The sequence below is a fragment of the Papaver somniferum genome, chromosome 9, assembly GCF_003573695.1.
Source record: "Papaver somniferum cultivar HN1 chromosome 9, ASM357369v1, whole genome shotgun sequence".
NCBI classification, from domain to species: Eukaryota; Viridiplantae; Streptophyta; class Magnoliopsida; order Ranunculales; family Papaveraceae; genus Papaver; species Papaver somniferum.
The window spans coordinates 302,964-325,486 of record NC_039366.1 but is presented as its reverse complement, the minus strand read 5'-3'; the positions used below and the strand labels follow the sequence as shown (position 1 = coordinate 325,486).

The 22,523-nt window shown below is 37.1% G+C and overlaps 1 protein-coding gene and 1 pseudogene across 1 annotated transcript; both read right to left on the bottom strand.

Moving 5' to 3' along the window:
* Window positions 1-3,768: 3,768 nt before the first annotated feature.
* Window positions 3,769-5,925, bottom strand: LOC113313706 (dof zinc finger protein DOF2.4-like). The gene is made up of 2 exons (XM_026562502.1): window positions 5,466-5,925; window positions 3,769-5,291 (listed from the first exon to the last, which is right to left on the bottom strand). The coding sequence occupies exons 1-2, from the start codon at window positions 5,517-5,519 to the stop codon at window positions 4,173-4,175; spliced, it is 1,173 nt and encodes a 390-aa protein (XP_026418287.1). The 5' UTR covers window positions 5,520-5,925; the 3' UTR covers window positions 3,769-4,172.
* Window positions 5,926-11,773: 5,848 nt separating this feature from the next.
* Window positions 11,774-17,134, bottom strand: LOC113309854 (annotated as a pseudogene).
* Window positions 17,135-22,523: the final 5,389 nt, after the last annotated feature.

Sequence of the window (22,523 nt, the reverse complement as noted above, 5' to 3'; positions counted from 1 at the left end):
ATGGGCTTTTAGAGTTACAACATTTGATCGTTTTTCTTCATAACTATTAGTATTTAATTTTTCTTTTCTCCTAGTTGAGAACTTATTGTTATGGATTGATTGCTACTAATTTTTATGGGTTGACATCTTTATGGTTATTATGATTGAATTTATGAACTTTATATTCTATATGCTTATTTTCTATATACATATACTTTTATGCTTTTGAAATAATGATGATTCTAATAAAAAAAAGTACTTTTATCATCTTTTTAGGTGAACATGTGTTATTTGGATTTATCTACTGATAGTGAAGATAAAGCCTTTGATACAGAAGAAGAAAGCAGTGATGATGAAGAGGTAAGCAGCAATAATGAATTTGAACTATCCATATTTTTGAATATACTTTCAGCGGTGCATTCATGGTTGATGGATATAATCAAGCAATTGCAATACATACAAAGTTAGGGTATTGAAAGACCAATGAGACGCCCAATTACTTTGTTTGGATATAACTATATAAGGAGAGTTTTGCGTCAAGACCCAGAAGACTTTCGAAGAAGTTATAGGATGTACCCTGATATTTTTCTAAAACTATGTTGTATCATTAGAGAAACTACATCATTATGTGATACAAGATGTGTTTCTATTGAAGAAATGCTTGGTACATTTTTACTCGTTGTTGGCCAAAGTTCACGATATTGCACAATACGTGACACATTTGGCCGCTCTCGGTGGATAGTTAGTAAAAACTTCAACAGGGTGTTGCGAGCTTTAAATTCTATAGCTTCGAGGATGATGTCTAAGCCAACAAGTGCAACTCCATTTAAAATTCGTGAGAGTACACGATTTTATCCTTACTTTAAGGATTGCATTGGAGCTATGGACGGTACACATATCCCAGCAATGGTAGAGAAAAGAAATGCAGCGGTTTATCGGAATCGACATGGAATTACATCTCAAAATGTGTTAGCGGTTTGCAACTTCGACTTGGAGTTCATATACGTGCTCAGTGGATAGGAAGGGTCTGCTCATGATTCGAAAATACTTAACGACGCAATGACAAAAAGAAATGGACTGAAAATACCGCAAGGTAATTTTACTTTTATCTAATGTGAAGTTTTGAGTTTTTTGGTTAAGTTATATTCGAGTTCTACTTGACGAAGTTTTCTTTTTGTGTTTTATTCAGGTAAATATTACTTGGGGGATGGTGGGTTTGCAAACCGACGATATTGTTTAACACCATTTCGTGGCCAACATTATCATTTGAAAGAATTTTCTGGTACGGGTAATCATGCGAAAAAGGCTGAAGAATTATTTAACATGCGTCATGCTTCTTTGAGGAATGTAGTTGAAAGATTTCTTGGTGTTGTGAAGTCTCGTTTCTTGATCTTTAAGTCTCAACCTCCATTTCCGTATCAGGTGCAAGCGGAGATAATGACAGCTTGTGCAGGCCTACACAACTTCTTACGAAAAGAATGCCGTTCAGATGAGTTTCCGGTCGAGGAAGAGGAAGATAGCCATCCATCAACGCTTGTAAATGACGATGAAATTTTGACACAACAAACTCAAGAACAACAACGTCAAGAAGCTAATGCATGGAGAAAGAGTATAGCGGATGATATGTGGGAAAATGTTCGTGAACAAAGGGTGTTAGAATTGTATAGAGACCGTTAAATTGAAGGAAAAAAAATTATCTCGTTGCACAAAATAACATACTATTGATACAGAGATATGATCATTTTCATTTATTTTTTTCTTTTGATTAAAGATCAATGTTATTTGCAAATAAGGGTTTATTGTTTCTTAAAAGAGAATGAGTTAGGAGTGAACTCTCTCAAACTCCCCCAAACTCCCTCTAATAAACTCTCTCAAACTCCCTACACTCCCCCAAACTCCCTGAACTCAAAAACACAAAACTCTCTCAAACTCCCTACACTCTCTCAAACTCTCTCAAAATCCGTGAGATTTAAAATACACTCAACTCCCCCGAAATCACTCGAGGACTAACCCCTGTAAATTTTTGCGACCGTATGATCGGTATCCAAACACCAATCAGTGTTTTAGGTGTGTTGTGTTGCTCATTGGCCATTGCCCCAACATTTCATTAATTTAATAAAACGTTTTGGAATCTATGATTGGGGAACACGTGTGAGAACGTGATGAATAACTGACTAACTCTGACTGGACTCAGAAATATGTGTGAGAAGAAGAAGAAAGTAGAGTATATATGGAAATTAGCATCTAATCTAAGGTTCTTCTTTTCCTTCTTTTAGATGATAAAAGAAGCAAAACTACAGTAGGACGGAGAGGAGAGAAGACACAACTTTAGTAAAAGAGAAAGCTGCTGTTGCTGCATGCAACAGTACTCTATACAGCTGAACTGAGGCATATATAATGTCACGCGTATCCAAAGAAAAACAAAATCTGAGGCATCAACACAGTCATAGCATGGATTTCTGTGCCACTGTCCTTGTTCTTCTTCTTTTTTACCTTATTCTTACTAGCTGGTCAGACTTCTCTAACAAGTGAAGAAGAAAAGCACCAATCCATGATGATTTCAAAACACTTCTTTTGATTAGTTTTAAATTCTTGTATACATATTTTCATGCCATAATTTTGGGGATCATGACTTGGAATTGGAATACTGATTGCTTTAGTACTCGAGTATGTATGCTTATTGTGCAATCTGCGACCGGCCATACAATAACTTCTAATGATTTCTCGATATCTGCTATCACTGATTGAGTGAAAAAGAGCACTAAAGAGAGTTACTTGACTGCATATATTGGTCCCTACAGAGGACCAGAGGTGATTTAATTAATTAACTACTCTCATACGCCCCTACAATGCATATATGTGTGTCTTAGGCGCGCTGGATATACCTTGGGCAATCCTTTCCTTGGAAGCGGATAAAAATGGTCCATTGTTTGGCGAAAACTCATGCAATTTTCTAGTGATGTAGGGCTATATATTCTTGGGTCACTGACTATATACATACCAGAAAAATCTTAACATCTTATTCAAAATGATGGATGCATGAATGTTGACGAAAAACCAAAAAATGTGTAAATGATTGATAAAACGAAAACATAGCTAGCTAACTAGACCCAGGATGAAGAACGTTAGGTACTCGACCGACCTCAATATTAGTCACACATCACTACACAATCATGCATCTCTGTTTGTTGAGCCCATAATTGCAGTACTTTTACATTCTTAACAATGAAATCTTTCTAAAACTATGTCCAAAGCAGTAGAGTGTATATGCATAACTGTCGATTTATTAAGCTAAATGATTGCAGCAGTAATCTTGACTTACTGATGGGAATAACATTTGAAACTACCTTTCAACATTCAACATTAGTTTCTTATATAATATAAATACACATACAAGTGCTAATTGCTCTATGCTATTGCAAACCCTTATATACACCAGCCAAAAATTCATGTCATAGAATGAACTGATTAATGAATTATTCCTCCATGATCAGAGTTTTCTTTTGACGAAGATCGAGAAAGCCGAAAACTTACTTTGCACATTCATGAGGAATTATATCTTAAAGACCTCAAAACAATTCAACATAATGACAGGGTGTTCAGCTTTCTAAGAAAAACATAAGATATATACTACTCTTAGAAACCATTGAAAGAATCACAAAAGCCACCATTTTGAACACACATAAATATGCCTTAATGCTAGTTTGCTGATCTCAATATCAAAAATAAGTATTTAAATTGGTTTTGCAACACAATCGAAATGGATATCGATCCCATCGGTAATGCAAAACAAATGGAATGCAGTTAATTACTTTAACTTGAACCGTTGAACGATGAACTCCCTCATGAGATGCATAATCATTAGCATTAATACACTTCTTTGGATGATCGATTCATTTCTAACAACTACGTACTTTGTTTTAACTAATCATACACCCCCATTTTTGTAAACACGTTCATAGAATACACCCGGAAAAAAAAAATTGATAAAAAAAAAGCAGCAAATTGATGAAAACAAAGAAGCCTATACCATTACCTCTAGAAGTAGTAATTCACTTGATCACTTGTATAAAACCGATTGATATGTATCCCATATGGCGCCATTGAATCTTCTTGAAGGTTAATTGATTCCAAGTAGGTAGATATATAGTTGAGTTCTTGGTTAAGTCGACTAAACAAGAAGTGTCTAAAAACTACACGAGATGAGTTGTGGAAGATGAAGTGAAACCAGAAAGATCTGTCCATGCAGCAGTTCCAGCGCCACCACCACCACCACTTCCCCAATTATATTGGTTGTCATTTCCTTGACTATTGCTATTGCTATTAGCATTCGTTGTATCACCCATAAATTGTCTTGATAAATTCAACCCTGCTGCTTGATTTTCTTCCATTTTCACTGAACTAGCAAGGGAACCGGTTGGTCTACCAGTTCTCATAATTTGACTCATATTTTCGACAACACCTTGGTATGGATACATGCCCGACTGTGGTGGTTCCAAACCACCTAAGAAAGGAAATTGCTGCATTTGCTGAAGTCTCCATTGCTCAATACCTCCCGTACTCGATAAAATGTTAGCACTACCACCACTTGAACTATTTCCCATCTGAAAATCCATAATGGTACCCATGGCGCCACCATGTTGGCCCGAGGACGGTGTCTGAATCCCACTAAAATTCAAACCCAAACCAGGTGCACTACCATAATGATCCGTAAAATGGTGTAAAGAGCTCATGAAGGGTATTTGGGGCCGCGGTTGAGATTGAGGAGTAGTACTCATCATATGATGACTGAAAAGATTGTTATCGTTAGTATTCAAATTAGTACTATTTGATGGGATGGAACTACTTGTAGTAGAACTATGGCTTTGACGTTGTTCACTATTTCCCGGTGATTTCGAACTGGTACTTTTGCTTCTCTTATTTCTCCTACAGCCTCCACCAACCGGAACATTTCTCAACGCTCCACCTCTAGTCCAATACCGTCGACATGTCTTACAGAAGTGACGAGGTTGAGTTAGGCTATAATTATTGAAGTAACAAAACTTTGTATTACTCGAATCACACCGTGGGCATTTTAGTTGTTGCTCTGGTTGTGGAAGCTTAGCTTGTCTAGCTCGATCGGCCATTGAGCCAGGCCTAATCGAGCTTGCACCGACACCACCAGTACCACCCACCGGAGCCGCAGTTTGTAATTGTAATGGAGGTTGAATAAGTTGCGAATGATTTTGACTATGATGCTGCTGTTGTTGTTGCTGAAGCTGCTGCTGCTGCTGCTGATCAATACCAATTCCTTGTTGATTATTATTTGGTATCTGTGAAATAATAAAGCCAGTAGAGCAAACAAAAAATAACAAAGATAATTAGAACTAAAGAAAAGGAATGAAATATGTGGTATATTCATTATCAAGAAGACGAAGAAGATAATAAGAAGAATATCTGGATTAGATCTTTAAGATTTTTGAAGAAAGAAAACTAAAACAATATACCTGTTGTTGCCAGTTGGGTGGATCCAAATAGACTGGAATAGATGTGAAAACCATGGCTCTAATTTGTTGTGATGATCTTTCTTTCTTTCTTTCTCTTTTGTATAAAGTTTTTAATGGGGTTTGTTCTTTTCTTTTTTTATGTAGAGAATGTTCAACACAAGTAGTAGTAGAGACTAGAGAGATAGAATTGCAGAAGAGAAGAGAAAGAAAAGAAGGTGGTGATGGAGAAATAAAGCAGCAAAGGGTTTTTATTTATTTATCTTTCATTCTCTCCCATTTCTTTTTGTTTTTTTTTTTAATTTCATTAGGGTTTGAATGATCATGACATGAAGGAGTTAGAGGATGGAGGGGCCAAACAAGTTCCTTAGCATCAAAGGTTTTGTTTTTGATGCAGTACTACTGCTGCTTCTCTGTTTCATCACTACTAGCTACAGCTGATAAACTCTCTAAAGCTTATTTGTTAGGTTTCTTAGTGGTTTTCTTTGTTCATGTCATCCAGTATAGTATGAGAAAACCTCTATACGTGTAAAGTTTGGATGGCAAAAAGACAGCAAACATACAAAATCATCGTTAAAAACACAAAAAATAATGCAAAGAGAAGATCTTAGAGATGCATGATTCCAAGAGATTTTTTGGTCTGTTTAACACTTGGTAAGTGTTTTGGCTTAGCAGTGATAGGTGAGTGCAGAAAGTGAGATTCCAATATTTTTCCCATGGGGTCGAATAAGCACAAGCACGTGGGCGGGTGTTTTCTTTTTGAAGGGACCAATTCAGCTTCTCATCTGTTGTTTCTTTACTTGTACCGAATTTGTTTTTATATAATTTTTCGTTTTTATATAATTTTCTGCCGTGTTTAGAATTCCAGTTCTTAGTGAAAATAAGTATCTCATCAAATGAGATAGTAGTAATATTCTTGGGCATTGGTATCACGATCTGAATTTGGTGACTAATAGATATTTCCAAACATCAGGTAAAACAGTAAGGATGTGAACCTTACATATCTTGATACAACTACTAAGAATCTGACCAACTCAAATATTGGACACCAGGTAAGAGAGATTATTCTAAGAGCTTGCATTATAATAGTCATCTCAAGGTGATGTTTGAGATTTAAAAGGAAAAACTAAAAATTATTGAGTTTGAATGTCTAATTATCACTTTTAAACATACTCAAAAACCCACAAAACTACCTTTGTCATTTAAAACAAATTCATTCAACAAAGTTCATAAAAATTGAAAGGTACAAAAAGAACAAGGGATTAATTTTTGAACCCCAATTACTTTCTTCTACTTAAATCTCATTTTTCTTTTTGTTTTTCTTTGGGGAAAGGTTAAACTTCATTTTCTTCTTTTAGTTACTATTGAAGTGTTGATTAAAGTCCATTGGATGAACAATCTATCTAGCAGGAGTATCCAAGGGTTTGAATGGAGTGAAAGAAAGAAGGTTCTTTACAATTCTTTTGATGATGGGATTGGCGCGTCTATTCTCTCTTTGCAGCTGCATGGTCATGGTGGTATTCCCAAACAAAGATTTCTTCAAGGTGATGACTTTGCTTTATTTTTCCTAGTTTTTTGCAGTATATGTCTCTCTTCTCATTTTCAAACTCTTTTATGACTAATTTACCCCTGGGTCCACTAACTTTGAAACTTTGTCCTTTTTTGTTTACTTGGTAGTAGAGCCGGCAAACAAGCCGAAACTCGCGGATAAACCCGTACCTGGCCCGTAAAAACCCTAACCCGGCTTGGCTGGGTTATAAACAAATTGGGTTAGGGTTAGAGAAATAGTGGCTTGTAGAAAAACGGGTAAACCCGTCCCGTCACGTGATACCCGCAAGTTCACCCGTTAACCCGCAATTTCATTCCCTATATTACGCCGTGCGTGTCCAGTCCCCTCTGTATAACGTGTGTAATGTAATGTTACTGCGTTACTTGTCCCCACTCATATAAAAAAGAAAACCCTAGCGGTAGTCTTCTTCTTTTTCTCCTTTCTTCTTCTTTTTTTCCTGACAGACAAAATAATAGCTGCTCAATGTTTTAAAAAAAAATGGCTCCAGAAGAAATTGGCGGTGCTGCTTAAGAAATCAGGGATGAAGGTCGTCATACGAAGAACAAAAGAAGAAATTGGTAATAATGTAGGAGATGCTGCTATCAAGGGTTTGAGATTCACAACAAGAAGAAGAACGAAATTACGATTCGATCTTTGAATCTTTTGTTATTTGTGATGGGTATCTATTGTTGAAGAAATTGGAGATGGGTTTCAACAGTTATCGAAGAATTTTGAAGAAATGGATCTGTGGTGTTATGAAATTACTGTTAATGGATTAAGGTGAGCTGAGATAGTGAAATTCGAGTTTTCAGAGAAATCATGAAAGGAGGGGAAGGAGTTGGTATATGTTGAGACATGGGTTGTGTTCGATTTAGTGAAGAAGAACTGAGAAGAAACAGCAAGTGCATGTGCAATAGATTGAAGAGGGTTTTGGAAGATGAGAAGGGAGTGATTGAGTCTGTTAATGGATTGAACTGTGAACTAGATGTATGTTTAGGATGTTGAATGATTGCAAGGAAGAGCTGTTAAAAAACAGCCGGAAAGTAGCCAGAAACAGACTGAATTCTGCCGAATTCAGTTCAGGTGCGACTCGGTACACTAAATCGGGGATTCAGCCGACTAACACCAACTGACTCTCTCCCACTTGACCCCTTGACTGACGTTGACCTGAGTTGACTCTCCAGAAACCAGCTAACCCGTGAGCCCGCAAGCTTTACCCTTTACGGGCGCGGGTTGAAGAAATGACGATCCGTGAAGAATAGCGACCCGCAAGCTTGGGACCGTGTTAACCCGTACCCGTATAACCCGTAACAAGCCAGCCCCGCCCCGCCCGTTTGCCAGCTCTACTTGGTAGGAGCATATAGGTGATGTTGTTTACGTGTACTCACATGTAAAGGAGGTGTACTATCTATTGGATGATTAGTCGGTCAACATCAGGTCAATATACATTGACCTAAAATTGATCTCTGTAAACTTGTATCAAGTTAATTCAATCTTGCTGGAGGTGTGATCTCGGTTTTAAAGTCAGACATTTAAATTCTTCTAGATTCGCTCATGTAGTCGACATGACTATGAGTATTGTTGAAAAATATTATCTACTCTCTCCGTTCCGATTTACTTGACGTTGTAAAAATTTTCACGGACTAAGAAATATCAGAGAGAGGAAAATCTTTCCAATAATACCCATATTAATTCCTACTTAAAGAGTTAAATAACCTAGTTTTGTGCTTCTAAAATATACGGAAAATTATCAATCCCATAGTTATGTATTTGGGATGTACAAGATTGAGTATATATCCTCCATGAGGTATATTTAAAAATTATAGAGTAATTGTTTTTGTGTTGATTACTATGAGAATTGATTCTCTGGTGTGATTCCAAAGCAGGGGTAGATTAGTGAAAATCGGAAAAAAAAATTAAAATTATCAAAATAATTTGGAACACAAAAGAAACCCTATAAAAGCAAGTAAAATGGAACGGAGGGAGTATAATATTTTATAACTCTATATCTGTATTCATATCTCTTTAGATAATTAAGGTTAATTAAAATATTAGTTATAAGAAAATCAAAATTTACTTATTTTTCATTCCTAATCCTGATGAAATTCATGTTCTATAGCTGTTGCAATCTTATTTGGTACACCCTTATTCATTTGAAAAGGGTTTGCTTTTTTTCATGACTATTGTTGCATGGCAATGTGGCATGCATATTTGAAAGGTATATTGATCTTCACTACTATATTAACAGAAATTGATATGGAAACCTTCTTTCAAGTAACGACCATGTCGTAGCTAGCTAGGCCTTGGAGTCAGCAAAGTAGACCCACCGCCAAAACTACAAAAAACGACAACTCTTGGTTCTTCCAACTAGACTTCCACTTCGCAGTATCATACCCCAACCAAATATGTCTGTCATGTGTAGTGTTTTCTGGTATCGTCATTACCCTTTCCCATCCAATTGTAAAATATTTGGACGGTAGAAACTTATATCCCTTTCTTAGCATAATGATAATTGGGTTAATCAGCTAGTGTCATTAAGCACTTGAGTGTATAATAAACATTATGCATGTTTAAGTCGTTGGATTTGTTATAGCGAGAGCATGCAATGAGTAGAAGTACAAATGCATGGTAATTATGTAGTTAAGTATTTCGTTGATTTACGAAGACCATCTTGATTGTAATGCTTCAAAAGAAACGCCATCTTGATTGTTGATAAGATGGTTTATGAGTAAGGTACCGAATAATCATAGTTATTCAAGATACCCAACCGGTCGGATAACCCAGCCTACTTACCCCTACATAGTACTAGCTTATCCTTTGCCGGTCAGAAACAAAATAAGAGTGCTAATTAGTTGTGCGTAGCATCAAGAGGGAATATATAATTGTCAGAGAGAAAGAGAGCAAGATCGTAGTGTAGTGCAGTGGGGTATAATTGAATATGGGTGGAATTTGCATGTTGTATTATATTTATATCTCCGACCAGGGTATCAATCATGTAGTCTTATATAATTATTATTCAAAAGCAGATTTCGGCTTTGCTTATTTTCTGGTAATGCGCGTAATTGCTTTATACTACTCTGATTGACTGATTGAGATACGTATCTACATATCTTATATAATTGGTTCACAGATGAACACCATTGCTCACATCAGCTCACTGTTTGTGCCACCCTCAATAATTCTTACGACGCTTGGTTTAGTGGTGCTTTATTCGCCTATACTCAGAAGTAGAATGTCACCGGATTTTTCTAACCAAATGCAAGTTTGTTGTCCACAGCGTCAGCATGTAATATACAGAATAATTGTCTGTGAACTAAACGGCAAAATTAAAAAGAAAGGTATGAAGCAGTATCTTAGACAGAATTATAGGTAATACTTCTCACGTGCATGGAAATGCTGAACTGTTATTAAAATGATGATGAGGTTGTAAAATAGTAGCTAGCTAGTACAAACTGAAAAAGGAAGAAGAAGAAACAGAGAAGCAGCAGTTGGTGGTGTAGGAATCTAATTCCCTCATCTTCTTAATGGACAGAATATAACTTTTACACATTTTCATGCAAAAAGTGCTGCCACCCGATTCCCTCATTTCCCTCTTCCCTCTAAAGCACATACATTAACATGGCATTGAACACAGGGTTGTAAAGTAGGAAAGAGGTTGAGCTAGTATAGTATGTATGTACCAAAATTTCTTGTTTGGTCCTAGCCCATATAGTTATTTATAATAGGGTTCAACCGAAATTTTTTTTTATTCGGAGGTCCAAAATTAATTAAAACATGGAAATGTCCATAATGCCCATTACTACCAAACGTGTGTGTCTACACTGCTTACAAATTTGAGTACATATCTGGTACATTGCTTAAAAATTCGAGTACATATTTGCTACACTGCTTACAAATTTGAGTACATATCTGTCTGAGTACATATCTGTCGTACTGCTTACAAATCCGATTATATATCTGAATGCTTACAAATTCGAGTACATATTTGCTGCACTGCTTCCAGGTAGAGTACAAATCTGTAAGAATCAATGATAAATAAATTAGAAAATGTATTACATCACATACATTGTAGGATCATACAATGTAGCAACCCAACCTTCTATGTACCTCCAAATCCATTTGCAACACACCTTCTTTCAAACGTCACAACCAATTTGTAACTTCATCAAGACCACCACCGATTTCACAAGCTTGCAAATCTGAACCAACAACAACTCATGTTCCTATCATTCAAAATTTGTCATTTCTTGCAATAAGTTCTGAACTGCAGCTCCAGATCATCTCCATATCCAATTTCAGTACTGAATCAAACTTAACAAAGAGCATCTATTTCAGTATTTCATATATGTACTGAATCAAACATAACAAGGAGCACTTCCTATGAGTATGCGATATATGTACTGAAGATTCATGAACTACAAATCAACAGTATGACAACAACAGGTGACAGATCTATGAAAAATAAGAGAATCGAAAGACATATTACAGTATTTCACATAAGTACTGAAGGGTAAGACTAAAAAAGGAGCAAAAACATAGCAAATATCACTTCCTATCAGTATTATACATACATACTCATGGATCGAACCAAAAAAATTGGAAAAACTTCAAATAAAACAAAATTAGAAGAGTTTTGTATCAGTACGCCATATATGTACTGTCAATTCATACACGAAAAACAACTGTAACAAACCTAAAAAATGTTATAATGTTGAACCAATGATAAATCACAAATAACCGCTACAGTTTTAGTTACCTGTAACCCTGGGAAAACAACATTGTTAATCGCAGATTCCATATCAACCCAAAGAACAGGATCTTTCTTGAAAAAAATCATGCCACCTCTGGGACCTCGTAATGACTGCAAATTGAAACAGAAGACATAGTAAACAACATGACCCTTGAGCCTAAACCAATAAAAACAAATGCTGCTTGTGTTGGTGTCAGTAGTTGCAGTCTTGCAGACTTCATGAATGGGACTAGGTGTACCTTGTGAGTGGTGGTTGTTACAACATCACAGTATTCAAATGGGTCGGCAAGTACAGATGCAACAACGAGACCACTTATGTGAGCCATATCCATCATGAGAAAAGCCCCAACAGAATCTGCAATCTTCAAGAAACATAGCAGGAAAGGAAATTAGGTGTGCGTAATGGGTTAACTAGTATGATTCTCTGATCACTAAGAATCACAACTGTTGACAATCAAAAGATATGTGTATACCTTTATCATTCGAGGATAATCGAAATCACGAGGATAAGCACTAGCACCAACAATGATGAGTTTTGGTCGAAAGAGGGTGGCAGTTTTCTCAAGCATATCATAATCAATAAGGACTGCAAGTGAATTTGGTAATGAATGCAAATTATCAACGAATTATAAATGAACAACAATAGACCACATAGTCATTACACAATATAAGAATGCAGAGCAGCACCTGTTGATTCATCAAGACGGTAGGGCATCGATTCAAAATAAATCGAAGTCCCAGATACCCGTTTTTTAGGAGTCATAAATCCATGTGACAAGTGACCTCCATGAGGAAGATCCAGACCCTGTGCCATTTACATGAACAAATTAATACAGCCCCATATTTTGAAAGGAGAGTTGATTACATCCCTTAGAGCGTCCATTGTGGGTGATTAAACCCAAATATTTGATCTTTTGAACATACGTAGTGGAACGTACTATCGATCAAATTTTGATCGACGACTAAAACCGAGAGTATATTTGGTCTGGGACCAAGACTAAACCCAAATATAGTCGAGTGTTGGTATAGTCTATGCTCCACATCAGGCGTTGGTATAGTCTACGTCCCACATCAGGCGGACGTATATTCCACGCCCCACATCAGGCGTTGTTATAGTCTACGCTCCACATGGGGCGTACGCAAAGTCTACGCCCCATTTTTTTTTTTTTAATTTTATATGGGGCGGGCATTATACCCCCGCCCCATTCTTTGTTTTCAAAACAACTTTAATGGGGCGGGCTTTATATCTCCGCCCCACTTCTTTCATTTTTTTTTATTTTTTTTAGAATCTCCCCAATCAGGCGTTGGTATAGTTTACGCCCCACACCAGGCGAACGTATAATGTACGTCTGACCAAATTTAGTCTTTCCACCGTAGCGTCACACACCAGACTAAACCCAAAATTTGGTCTTTTTTTCCCTCTTTGATCTTTGGTTATACTCGCACCATTGCAGTTTCTCTTAGGGGTTCAAAACTGATTTCAAAAAATTGGAGAGAAAGAGAAAGAGGCCTCAACTTACCATAATACGGTCATGTGGGTTGAGAAGTGCAGTGTAAACTTCAAAGTTAGCAGGAGAACCATACAGAGGTTGGACATTAACTCCCATTTCTTTGGGTCTAAGTGAAATGCAGCCAAAGCCCTTTGTTGACAAAGTGTCTCTAGCTCATCAATGTACTCATTGCCACCATAGTACCTACATTGCAGAATGAAATGATCAAATGCATTTCAATACAAATACAAGGAAAAAATACAACATTAAGCACCATATTTACCTTTTACCATGAAGCCCTTCTGAATACTTGTTTGTGATACAAGAACCCACAGCTTCCATCACTGCGCGAGATGTAAAATTCTCTGAAGAAATGAGCTCCAAGCTGTTAAACTGACGATTCTTCTCACTATAAATTATTGAACGTACTTCAGGGTCTGCCTAACTTGAGAAGGTAATCTATCCGCAGTAGTAGTACCCAACTTGGGAAAAAAAGTTGAAGAACCTTTAGTAAAAAGATTGGGTTGTTGTACAGCAGCACCTATTATTGCAGCTCCACTGTATGCCTGCATCTTCTTCACTTCTCCTTAAACATAACAAGGAGTTCCTATCAGTATGCGATATATGTATTGAAGATTCATGAACTACAAATCAACTGTATGACAACAACAGGTGACAGATCTATGAAAAATAAGAGAATCGAAAGACATATTACAGTATTTCACATAAGTACTGAAGGGTAAGACTAAAAAAGGAGCAAAAACACAGCAAATATCACTTCCTATCAGTATTATACATACATACTCATGGATCGAACCAAAAAAAATGGAAAAACTTCAAATAAAACAAAATTAGAAGAGTTTTGTATCAGTACGCCATATATGTACTGTCAATTCATACACGAAAAACAACTGTAACAAACCTAAAAACCATAAAAGCGTCAATCAAATCGATTTGATTATCAGAATACAATCAAAAAAACAAATCAAAAGAAGAAAACCGAACAAAATAATCAAACAAGATGATTAGAAAGCATACCTGGAAACAGAAAACAAATATTCTCCTCTTAAATCATAAGAATTTTATATTAGTACACCAAATATGTACTGTCAATTCATACACAAAAAAAAACTGTAAAAAACCTGAAAACAAAAAAACGTCAGGAAAATCGATTTCATCTTCATAATACAATCAATAGAAGAAAAACGAAAAAAATAATCAAAGAAGATAATAAGAAAACATACATGGAAACACAACAAATCTTCTTGTCGTAAGTCATAACGATGCATCTTCTTCTTCTTCTTCATTCAAAATAAGCTAGGTTTCTGTCAATACAAGATATACGTACTGTTGTTTCATACAAAAACAAATCTAAAAACAACAAAATGGAACTAGTTAAATCAAATCTAATAACGAAATGAACCAAAAACGTGATTATTCATCTAGATCTAGTAAATAATCAAGAAATCAAACATGGAACTAGTTAGATCAAATCTAATAACGAAATGAACCAAAAACGTGATTATTCATCTAGATATAGTAAATAATCAAGAAATCAAACATGGAGATCAAAATCTTAATCAAACACCACAACGATTAGACCATGGATCGAACAAAAAAAAAACTGGAAAAACTTCGAATAAAACTTGCAGAGCTCGAACAAAAAATCGTTGTGATGATTAATATCGTAAGAACAAAAAATCCACCTACCGATTACACTTGCAGAGCTCGAACTCATGAATCGAACAAGGACCTCAAATAATCTTCACTTGCAGAGCTCTTCTCTGAAAACATAAATTGAGAGAATGAAAAAGAAATGAACGTGTTTCTTAGCTTAAAAAAACTTGCGGGGTGTTTTGGAAATTATGATAATACGTCACATGTGTCCCGCACGTGTACAGGACTTAGACTTAAAATATTAGGTCCAGTTTCATGTTTTCTTTTAATTATGGATCTATGCTTACTGGGCTTTAGTGGGTGGACCTGCCATTAACTAAGACTACCATAACAGTACCTATTGGTAATTCCTAGATATATGTATTCACAAACATATATACTGTGTGTCTTCAGCAGCTTTAATCTATAGTATACACGTATAACCACTCTAGCTAGAACTCATGTAGCCATGTCCTCTTCTGGATCTTCTTTTTTCTAAAAAGGACGAAGACGGAAACAAGATTTGAAGGTCTAGGTGGGCTGAGACTTATCAATGATATTTAACAAACCACAGACTTACAAATTTGGTTAAAAGAGAAATCGCATTTGGAAGTTTAAGGTAAACAAAAATTCTCATTTGTAGACAATCTCACAGACTCCACAAAAACCGATTAGAGTCATCTTTCAAAGCTAGCTTTAGTAAAAAATAATATATTGTCATCTCGTTTTGAATTAGATGTTGGTAGATCAGAAATTTTGCAAGGACAGACTTACGTTTGATAGTCCAGTACTTCCAAAGGCCATGATGATGCTACACATAAGTTATTACCTAGCTAGCTAGATGTGCGAAGCAGTGACTTGACAGTGTGAATGTTTCTCAAATTTATAGCGAGATAACTATTGTAGCCATGCATATGGGTGTAAATAATGCTGGAAAAGCTGAGGCTATATTCATTTACGAATATTCTCTGGGAATCAAGTAAATGATTTTTTTTTAAAAATCAACTGTCACGTGGTTAGGGCCTTACGAGCTTGAAGATAATATAAGTAAAGTCTAAAAAGAATCCATGTATAATGTACACAGCTAGATAGCTAGAACATATACACAACTGTATCGATTTCATGCTTATTTGTATTTTAGAATCTTACACACTTTATATGTTAACGCGGTTTTGTTATATTCCCTTTGCTCTAAACTACTAATATCTCCCACCCAAAATAAGGAAAAGTTGCGATCATTTCTCACTTAGAATAGTCTTAATCAGTTAATCGCACCTTGCATGCATGCATGCATGTGTAAGCATATTCACTCGTCCATGATCCATTCCACCATATGCAGCTAGCCCAATTGTTATTCATCCGGATTATTCCATGTTAAGCCTCAACCTTTGATTTAGAAATATGGATCTATAGTATTCGCAAATTACTTTAAATCATATTTTTCAGATGGTTTCCAACCATGGAATGACAATAAGTCACGGGGTTTGGTAACACACATGATTGATAAGCAGCCAAAGCCAAACATATACTCCCAGAAATAGAGATCTCGCGAAGGGAGCCATGGTTGTTGTCAATGGCTACCAGAATGCCCAAAACCAAAGTTGGAATCGGTTGGTTCAATTAATTTAGGAACGAGACCTGGAAACATTAGTGGAAGCGACATATTCTCCGTATTAATTAAGGAACTAGACCGAGAGAAGTGACATAATTTCAGCAGTGGATATTTATGTTAGCCAATTAACTCCATATTTTGGTTATGATGTTGATACAATATTGTTTCCTGTTCATTCACCCGACTAGATTACAATGAAAAATAATTTGAGTTTTCGATCATCTGCCGATTAAATGTTACTATTGAGTGTCTACAGAGATACTCGTGTGCACCAATAACATAAGAAAGGAACAAGTACCTGCAACGTTAACCGGGCGATTATGAGTAGATTCAGTTGTTAAATTGTCATGATACCAGAGTGCCTACAACCATTCTGGGGTGTATTTAGCTTTTAGTAAAATTAGTTAGTCGTTTTTACTTCGATTAACTCTGTTTTAAATTTTACTTGTACGGATGCAATCCTAGCACGCGTGCAGTCCGTGATGCTTAGGATTTCTTCTGGCCCCTTTCTCTTTAATAACCTGTATCGGAAACACAATTATTATCATGAAGATTAAGTTAATGAAGGAAGTACAGTGGTACTGAGTTACTTGAATGCTTAGAGTACCATCTCATCTTCCCTATTACATCATAGAATAACTCAGTACATCACATTTGGTATCACCCAGTCGATTCCTCTCTCTTTTTCTACGCCATGACTGGTTCAACTATCAAAGATGTAGATACCACCACCCGTAAACTATCTCAACTGATGAAGAATCTTACAGATCTACACACCTGTGATGCAGCAGAGCGTATGGAAGCTGCTCTAAGACAAGATACCTTACTTGCTTCTTTGGTTAAAATCTCTGAGGAAAACCAGGCTATGTTTAATGCACTTACTCAAGTTATATCTAAAACACCACCAGATCCACCTGAACCTAATTCTGAAGAAGGTTCAAATAATACCCATCGAAAGAATCCTTTCAATACCTTCTCTAAAGTTCCTAAACTAAACTTCCCTAGATTTTCTGGTGCTCGTAGCTGGATCCGCAAGTGTGAAAGATTTTTTCAGATCCATTCCACTTCTGATGAGAAAAAGACTGAAATTGCTTCTTTATACTTGGATGGCAAATCTGATTCATGGTTTCTGGACTTCCTTACTGGTAAAACATTCATCTCTTGGCCTGCTTTTGTAGAACCTATTTGTAGTCGTTTTGAGGATCTTGGACATGATAATTATGTGGGTTATTTTAACAAGTTATCTCAACTTACTTCCGTTGAAGAATATTTTGTGCAATTTGAGCAGCTAAAAGCGTTAATGTTGAGTAAAAATCCTCACCTTACTGAAGATTACTTTATGTTGAGCTTCATTAGTGGATTAAAAGATGTTTTAAAGAGTTCTGTGCAGATGCACAAACCGACCACCCTTGCTCAAGCATTTTATTTGGCTAGACTACAAGAACTTGCTCTCTCATCACAATCCTCAACCTCCGAAACCAATCCATCTAAACCAACACCAACCACCTTCACTTACACAAAATTTACACCACCAAGACCACCTATAGTTCCTTCCACAATGGGTGTTTCTCCTTCTACACCTATCCATCAAAATTCTATACCACCAACTAAAACCCCTTATGTACCCCCAATCAGAAGACTCATTTATGACCAAATGAGTAAAAGACGAACACAAGGCCTTTGTTTCAATTGTGATGAAAAATACCAACCAGGGCATAAATGTAAATCCCAACAATTATTTATGATGGTAGCTGACCATAAAGTAGATGATCTGGAACCTTCACCTCCTCAAGCTCCTAGTGAAGACCAATTAGTTGACTCAGATATGGAGATTTCTCTCCATGCCCTTACTGGCAATGTCAATCCTGACACCATTAGGATCCCAGGATTCATCAAGAAAAGAGCATCACTGTCCTAGTGGGCACAGGTAGTACTCATAGTTTCGTTGATACTGCTCTAGCAACTCAATTGGGTTGTGAAGCTCAACCAACTGCTCACATGTTGGTCACTGTGGCCAATGGAGCTAAGACTGGGATCTGTCCACAACTACAGTGGAAAATACAACAATAAAAATTTGCTACAGATTTAAGATTAATTCCTTTGGGAGGGTGTGATATAGTTTTGGGTGCTAATTGGTTGAGAACTCTTGGTGATATCACTTTTAATCTGGCCAAGCTATCTATTTCTTTTCTTCACAAGGGTCAAGTAATAACTCTGCAAGGTAATTCTACTAAACCCACAGTCATGCTACTTAGTGGTAACGCTATGAAAAAATTTATCAAGAAAAATACTCCAGCTCTAGTAGGCCAATTCTTTTCTATTACAATGACTCATCCACCTGCTACAATGCCTACACCAATGCAGGAGTTGCTCAACAACTTTTCTGATGTTTTTGAGGAACCAACACAATTACCACCACCAAGAATTCTAGGCTATCAAATCAATCTTAAACCAGATTCCCAACCTGTCAATCTCAGACCCTATAAATGCCCATATATACACAAGTCAGTGGTGAAGTCCTTAGTACAAGAAATGTTAAAAAATGGGATTATTCAAGATAGTCATAGCCCTTTTGCTTCACCCATTCTCCTAGTGAAGAAGAAAGACAACACTTGGAGGTTTTGTGTTGAATTTAGAAAGCTAAATTCCATAACTATCAAAGATAAGTTCCCCATACCTGTAATTGATGAGTTATTAGATGGATAACATGGAGCCAGAACATTTACTAAGTTGGATTTAAGGGAAGGGTGTCACCAAATCAGGGTTCATGCACCTGATATACATAAGACAGCCTTCAGAACCCATCATGGCCACTATGAGTTCAAAGTTATGCCATTTGGCCTCACAAATGCACCTGCCACCTTTCAGGCACTTATGAACTCTATATTGGGTCCCTATTTGAGAAAATTTGTTCTTGTGTTCTTTGATGACATATTGATCTATACCTCCAATATCCAAGAACATGTTCAACATCTGTCCTTGGTTCTTTCCTTGCTCAGGGAAGACAAGTTATTTGTCAAATTCTTTAAATGTTGTTTTTCTCAAGACTCTCTAGAGTACTTAGTACACATTATTACTTCAAATGGAGTGGCTGCTGATCCTGAGAAAATTGCTTGTATGAAGTCTTGGCCTATTCCTACTACTCTTAAACAGTTAAGAGGTTCCTTAGGCCTCACAGGATATTATATAAAGTTTGTGAAGGGAAATGGTAATATAAGTAATTCTCTCACAAATTTATTGAGGAAGAATTCCTTCTTGTGGTATCAATCAGCTGAAGATGCTTTCAACATCCTTAAACAGTCTATGTGCACCACTCCTGTCCTTGCCCTTCCTGACTTCATCAAAAATTTATAGTGGAAACTGATGCATGTTCTAGAGGCATTGGTGTTGTTCTCATGCAAGATGGTAGAGCAATTTCCTTCTACAGCAAACCCTTAGGGCCAAAGACTTTAGGGGTATCCACTTATGAAAAGGAGTTACTGGTTGTGGTTAATGCAGTGACCAAATGGAGACACTATCTCACTGGTCACCATTTCATCATCAATACTGACCAGCAGAGCATCAGATACTTTATGAAGCAGAAGATTACCACTTTACTGCAACAAAAATGGCTCATCAAGCTTTTGGGATTTGACTACACAATTCATTACAAAAAGGGGTTGGATAACAAAGCTGCTGATGCTCTTTCCAGACTTCCTCATACTGATTCCATACCAACTTGCAGTGCTATGGCCTTATCTGCTCCAGATTGTACTCAAGATATTATCAATAGTTACACCAATGATTCAGTGGCCTCTTCTCTTATTCCACAGCTCTTGGTTAACCTCTCTGCAGTGTCTAACTTCACATACTTGGAGGGCATTCTAAGATTCAAGGGGAGAATTTTGTAGTTGGATCTTTTCTGAAGACTACATCCAAGTGAAATGAAATACTAAAAACTACTAAAACATACAAGATTCAACTATGAACAAGATGTAAAGAACATGAAATGTAAAGATTGACACACGCATATAACGTGGTTCGGCCATGAAGACCTACGTCCACGGGAAAAAAGATGTTTTCTTATTGATTATAAGGTCTTACCCTTGAAAGAGTTACAAATCTCTTCTATATTTCTCACTTCTCTGTCTAGATCTCTCTCAGGAATTCTCTGTAGAAATACCATCTAAGATTACATAGGTTGTCCATCTCCTTCTACATGGACTGGTATTTATAGGCAAAATAAACTCGTGGTGGTCTGATCGTCCGAGTTCGATGAGCTGTCTTCCATCGTCCTGGCTCCCTCGGACTGGATCTATATTATCCCTCGTGATGGCTAATCTGGTTCTTTCTCCGAGTAGTCTCGCTCTCCTTCGCCTCGTGCTGCTCTTGTATGGAGAACCTCGTGCTCTATCACCTATGGGTAGTAGTATTGATCGTCTGAGTCTTCCGTCACGATGCAGATCTCCCCACGTCTTGTTCTTATCCTTCATTAAATGCGGTCCTGCTTTTTATACTTGACCGTCTGAGCAGATTAGACCTTTATTTACACGCGTCACTCATGTGGTGCTCGTGCAGTTGCATCGACTGAGACAATTTCTCCTTTTTAGAGGATGATTAAATGCTCCTACCTTGTCATCCTGTCACGTATTTATTCCTTGAGATGCTGACACGTGGCTGTCGGGTATTTTACCCACACATTTTGCTCCTTTTCTTTACAACTTTCCGAGGGAATGATAGGAAGAAAACTATGTATTTGTCCCACCTTTCTTGCCACGTGTATATTTTTTGGATAGCTTTAAGATTCCTGTCGGTTTTCTTAGGTTCTCCGGGGGAAGGATATCTTTCCTTTTATACTCTTCCTCCAGGATTCTTATCGTCTAGTTAGTCGTGCCTTTGACCTTCTTGGGTCCAAAGAAACCGTTGGTTTTTCAAGGATCTCCTCCTCTATTTAAGAAGAGTTCTTTTGTGATATGGGTATGAACTTTCATTTTGCTCATTTTTTCCTTCAGTTCGTTTTTATAGAAGACTCATATGTTCGTGGGCCCTTTTCCTCCTCGTCCCCCGTGGTGGCGAGGTGTTTGTTCATGTTTTCTTCATCATGATGGTATGTCCTCTCATTTATGTGTTGCTTCTGGATTTCTCGCTCCTGATTTTAGATCATCACCAACGTCTTCTTGGAAAGACCTACCTTTTCGCATAACGTCTTTAGCCTCGTCTGTTCGTCTAGTGACTGAACTTCCTGTTGTAGGATCTTGTATTTATCACTATTTTTCCTTTCACCGGCATGCTTGGAAACACTTCATGTATTGTTTTCCTTCTGATGATTGGCCTTGGGAACACTTTATGTTGTGCACGTTTTAGCTTAGAAGCATTTGCTGCTGGAGGTGCTGGGGTATACAATACTGTTTTTGTATTCAAACGTATATATATATATATATATATATACCTTGCCCCTGTTTTATGCCGCAGCACTGGAGGATGGCGATGTAAGCGAGGGGATGGTGAATTAGTTGAGAGGGACGACCCGAAGTGTTTTCTCCGGTCCGAGGTGTATGTGTTCAGAGGGGTTCGTCTATGCCCCAGTGGACGGTTGTTTCTTCGGGCGAGGAACTGATGGTTGATTCTTCCGCTGTTCCAGCGAGGTGTGGGTGTGATTCTCCTGTCCGAAGGATGGTGTTATATTGTGATGTAGCTGTAATTGCTTTGCTGTAATAAAGAATTGTGTGTTTGTTTTTATGACATTTTTGTGTCTGAGTTCTGGTGACTCGTGGGCTACACTTCCTGAGTATATTTTATGTGTGTGTAAGGGGTGATACCTCGGTCGAGTGATACTTTGCCCCGGACAGAGGTGAGTATCCCGATTCTGGGCATCTCCTACTGTATAGGACATCACCCGATTTCATGATCATAATGGCATTACCTTAGGTCTTTGTCCGTGTCAAGTAGCTTAGGTAGATTACCCGCATCATTCTTAGAGAGAATGTAAGATGTGGCTAGCACCGTGCCATAGTTGTGTACAGAC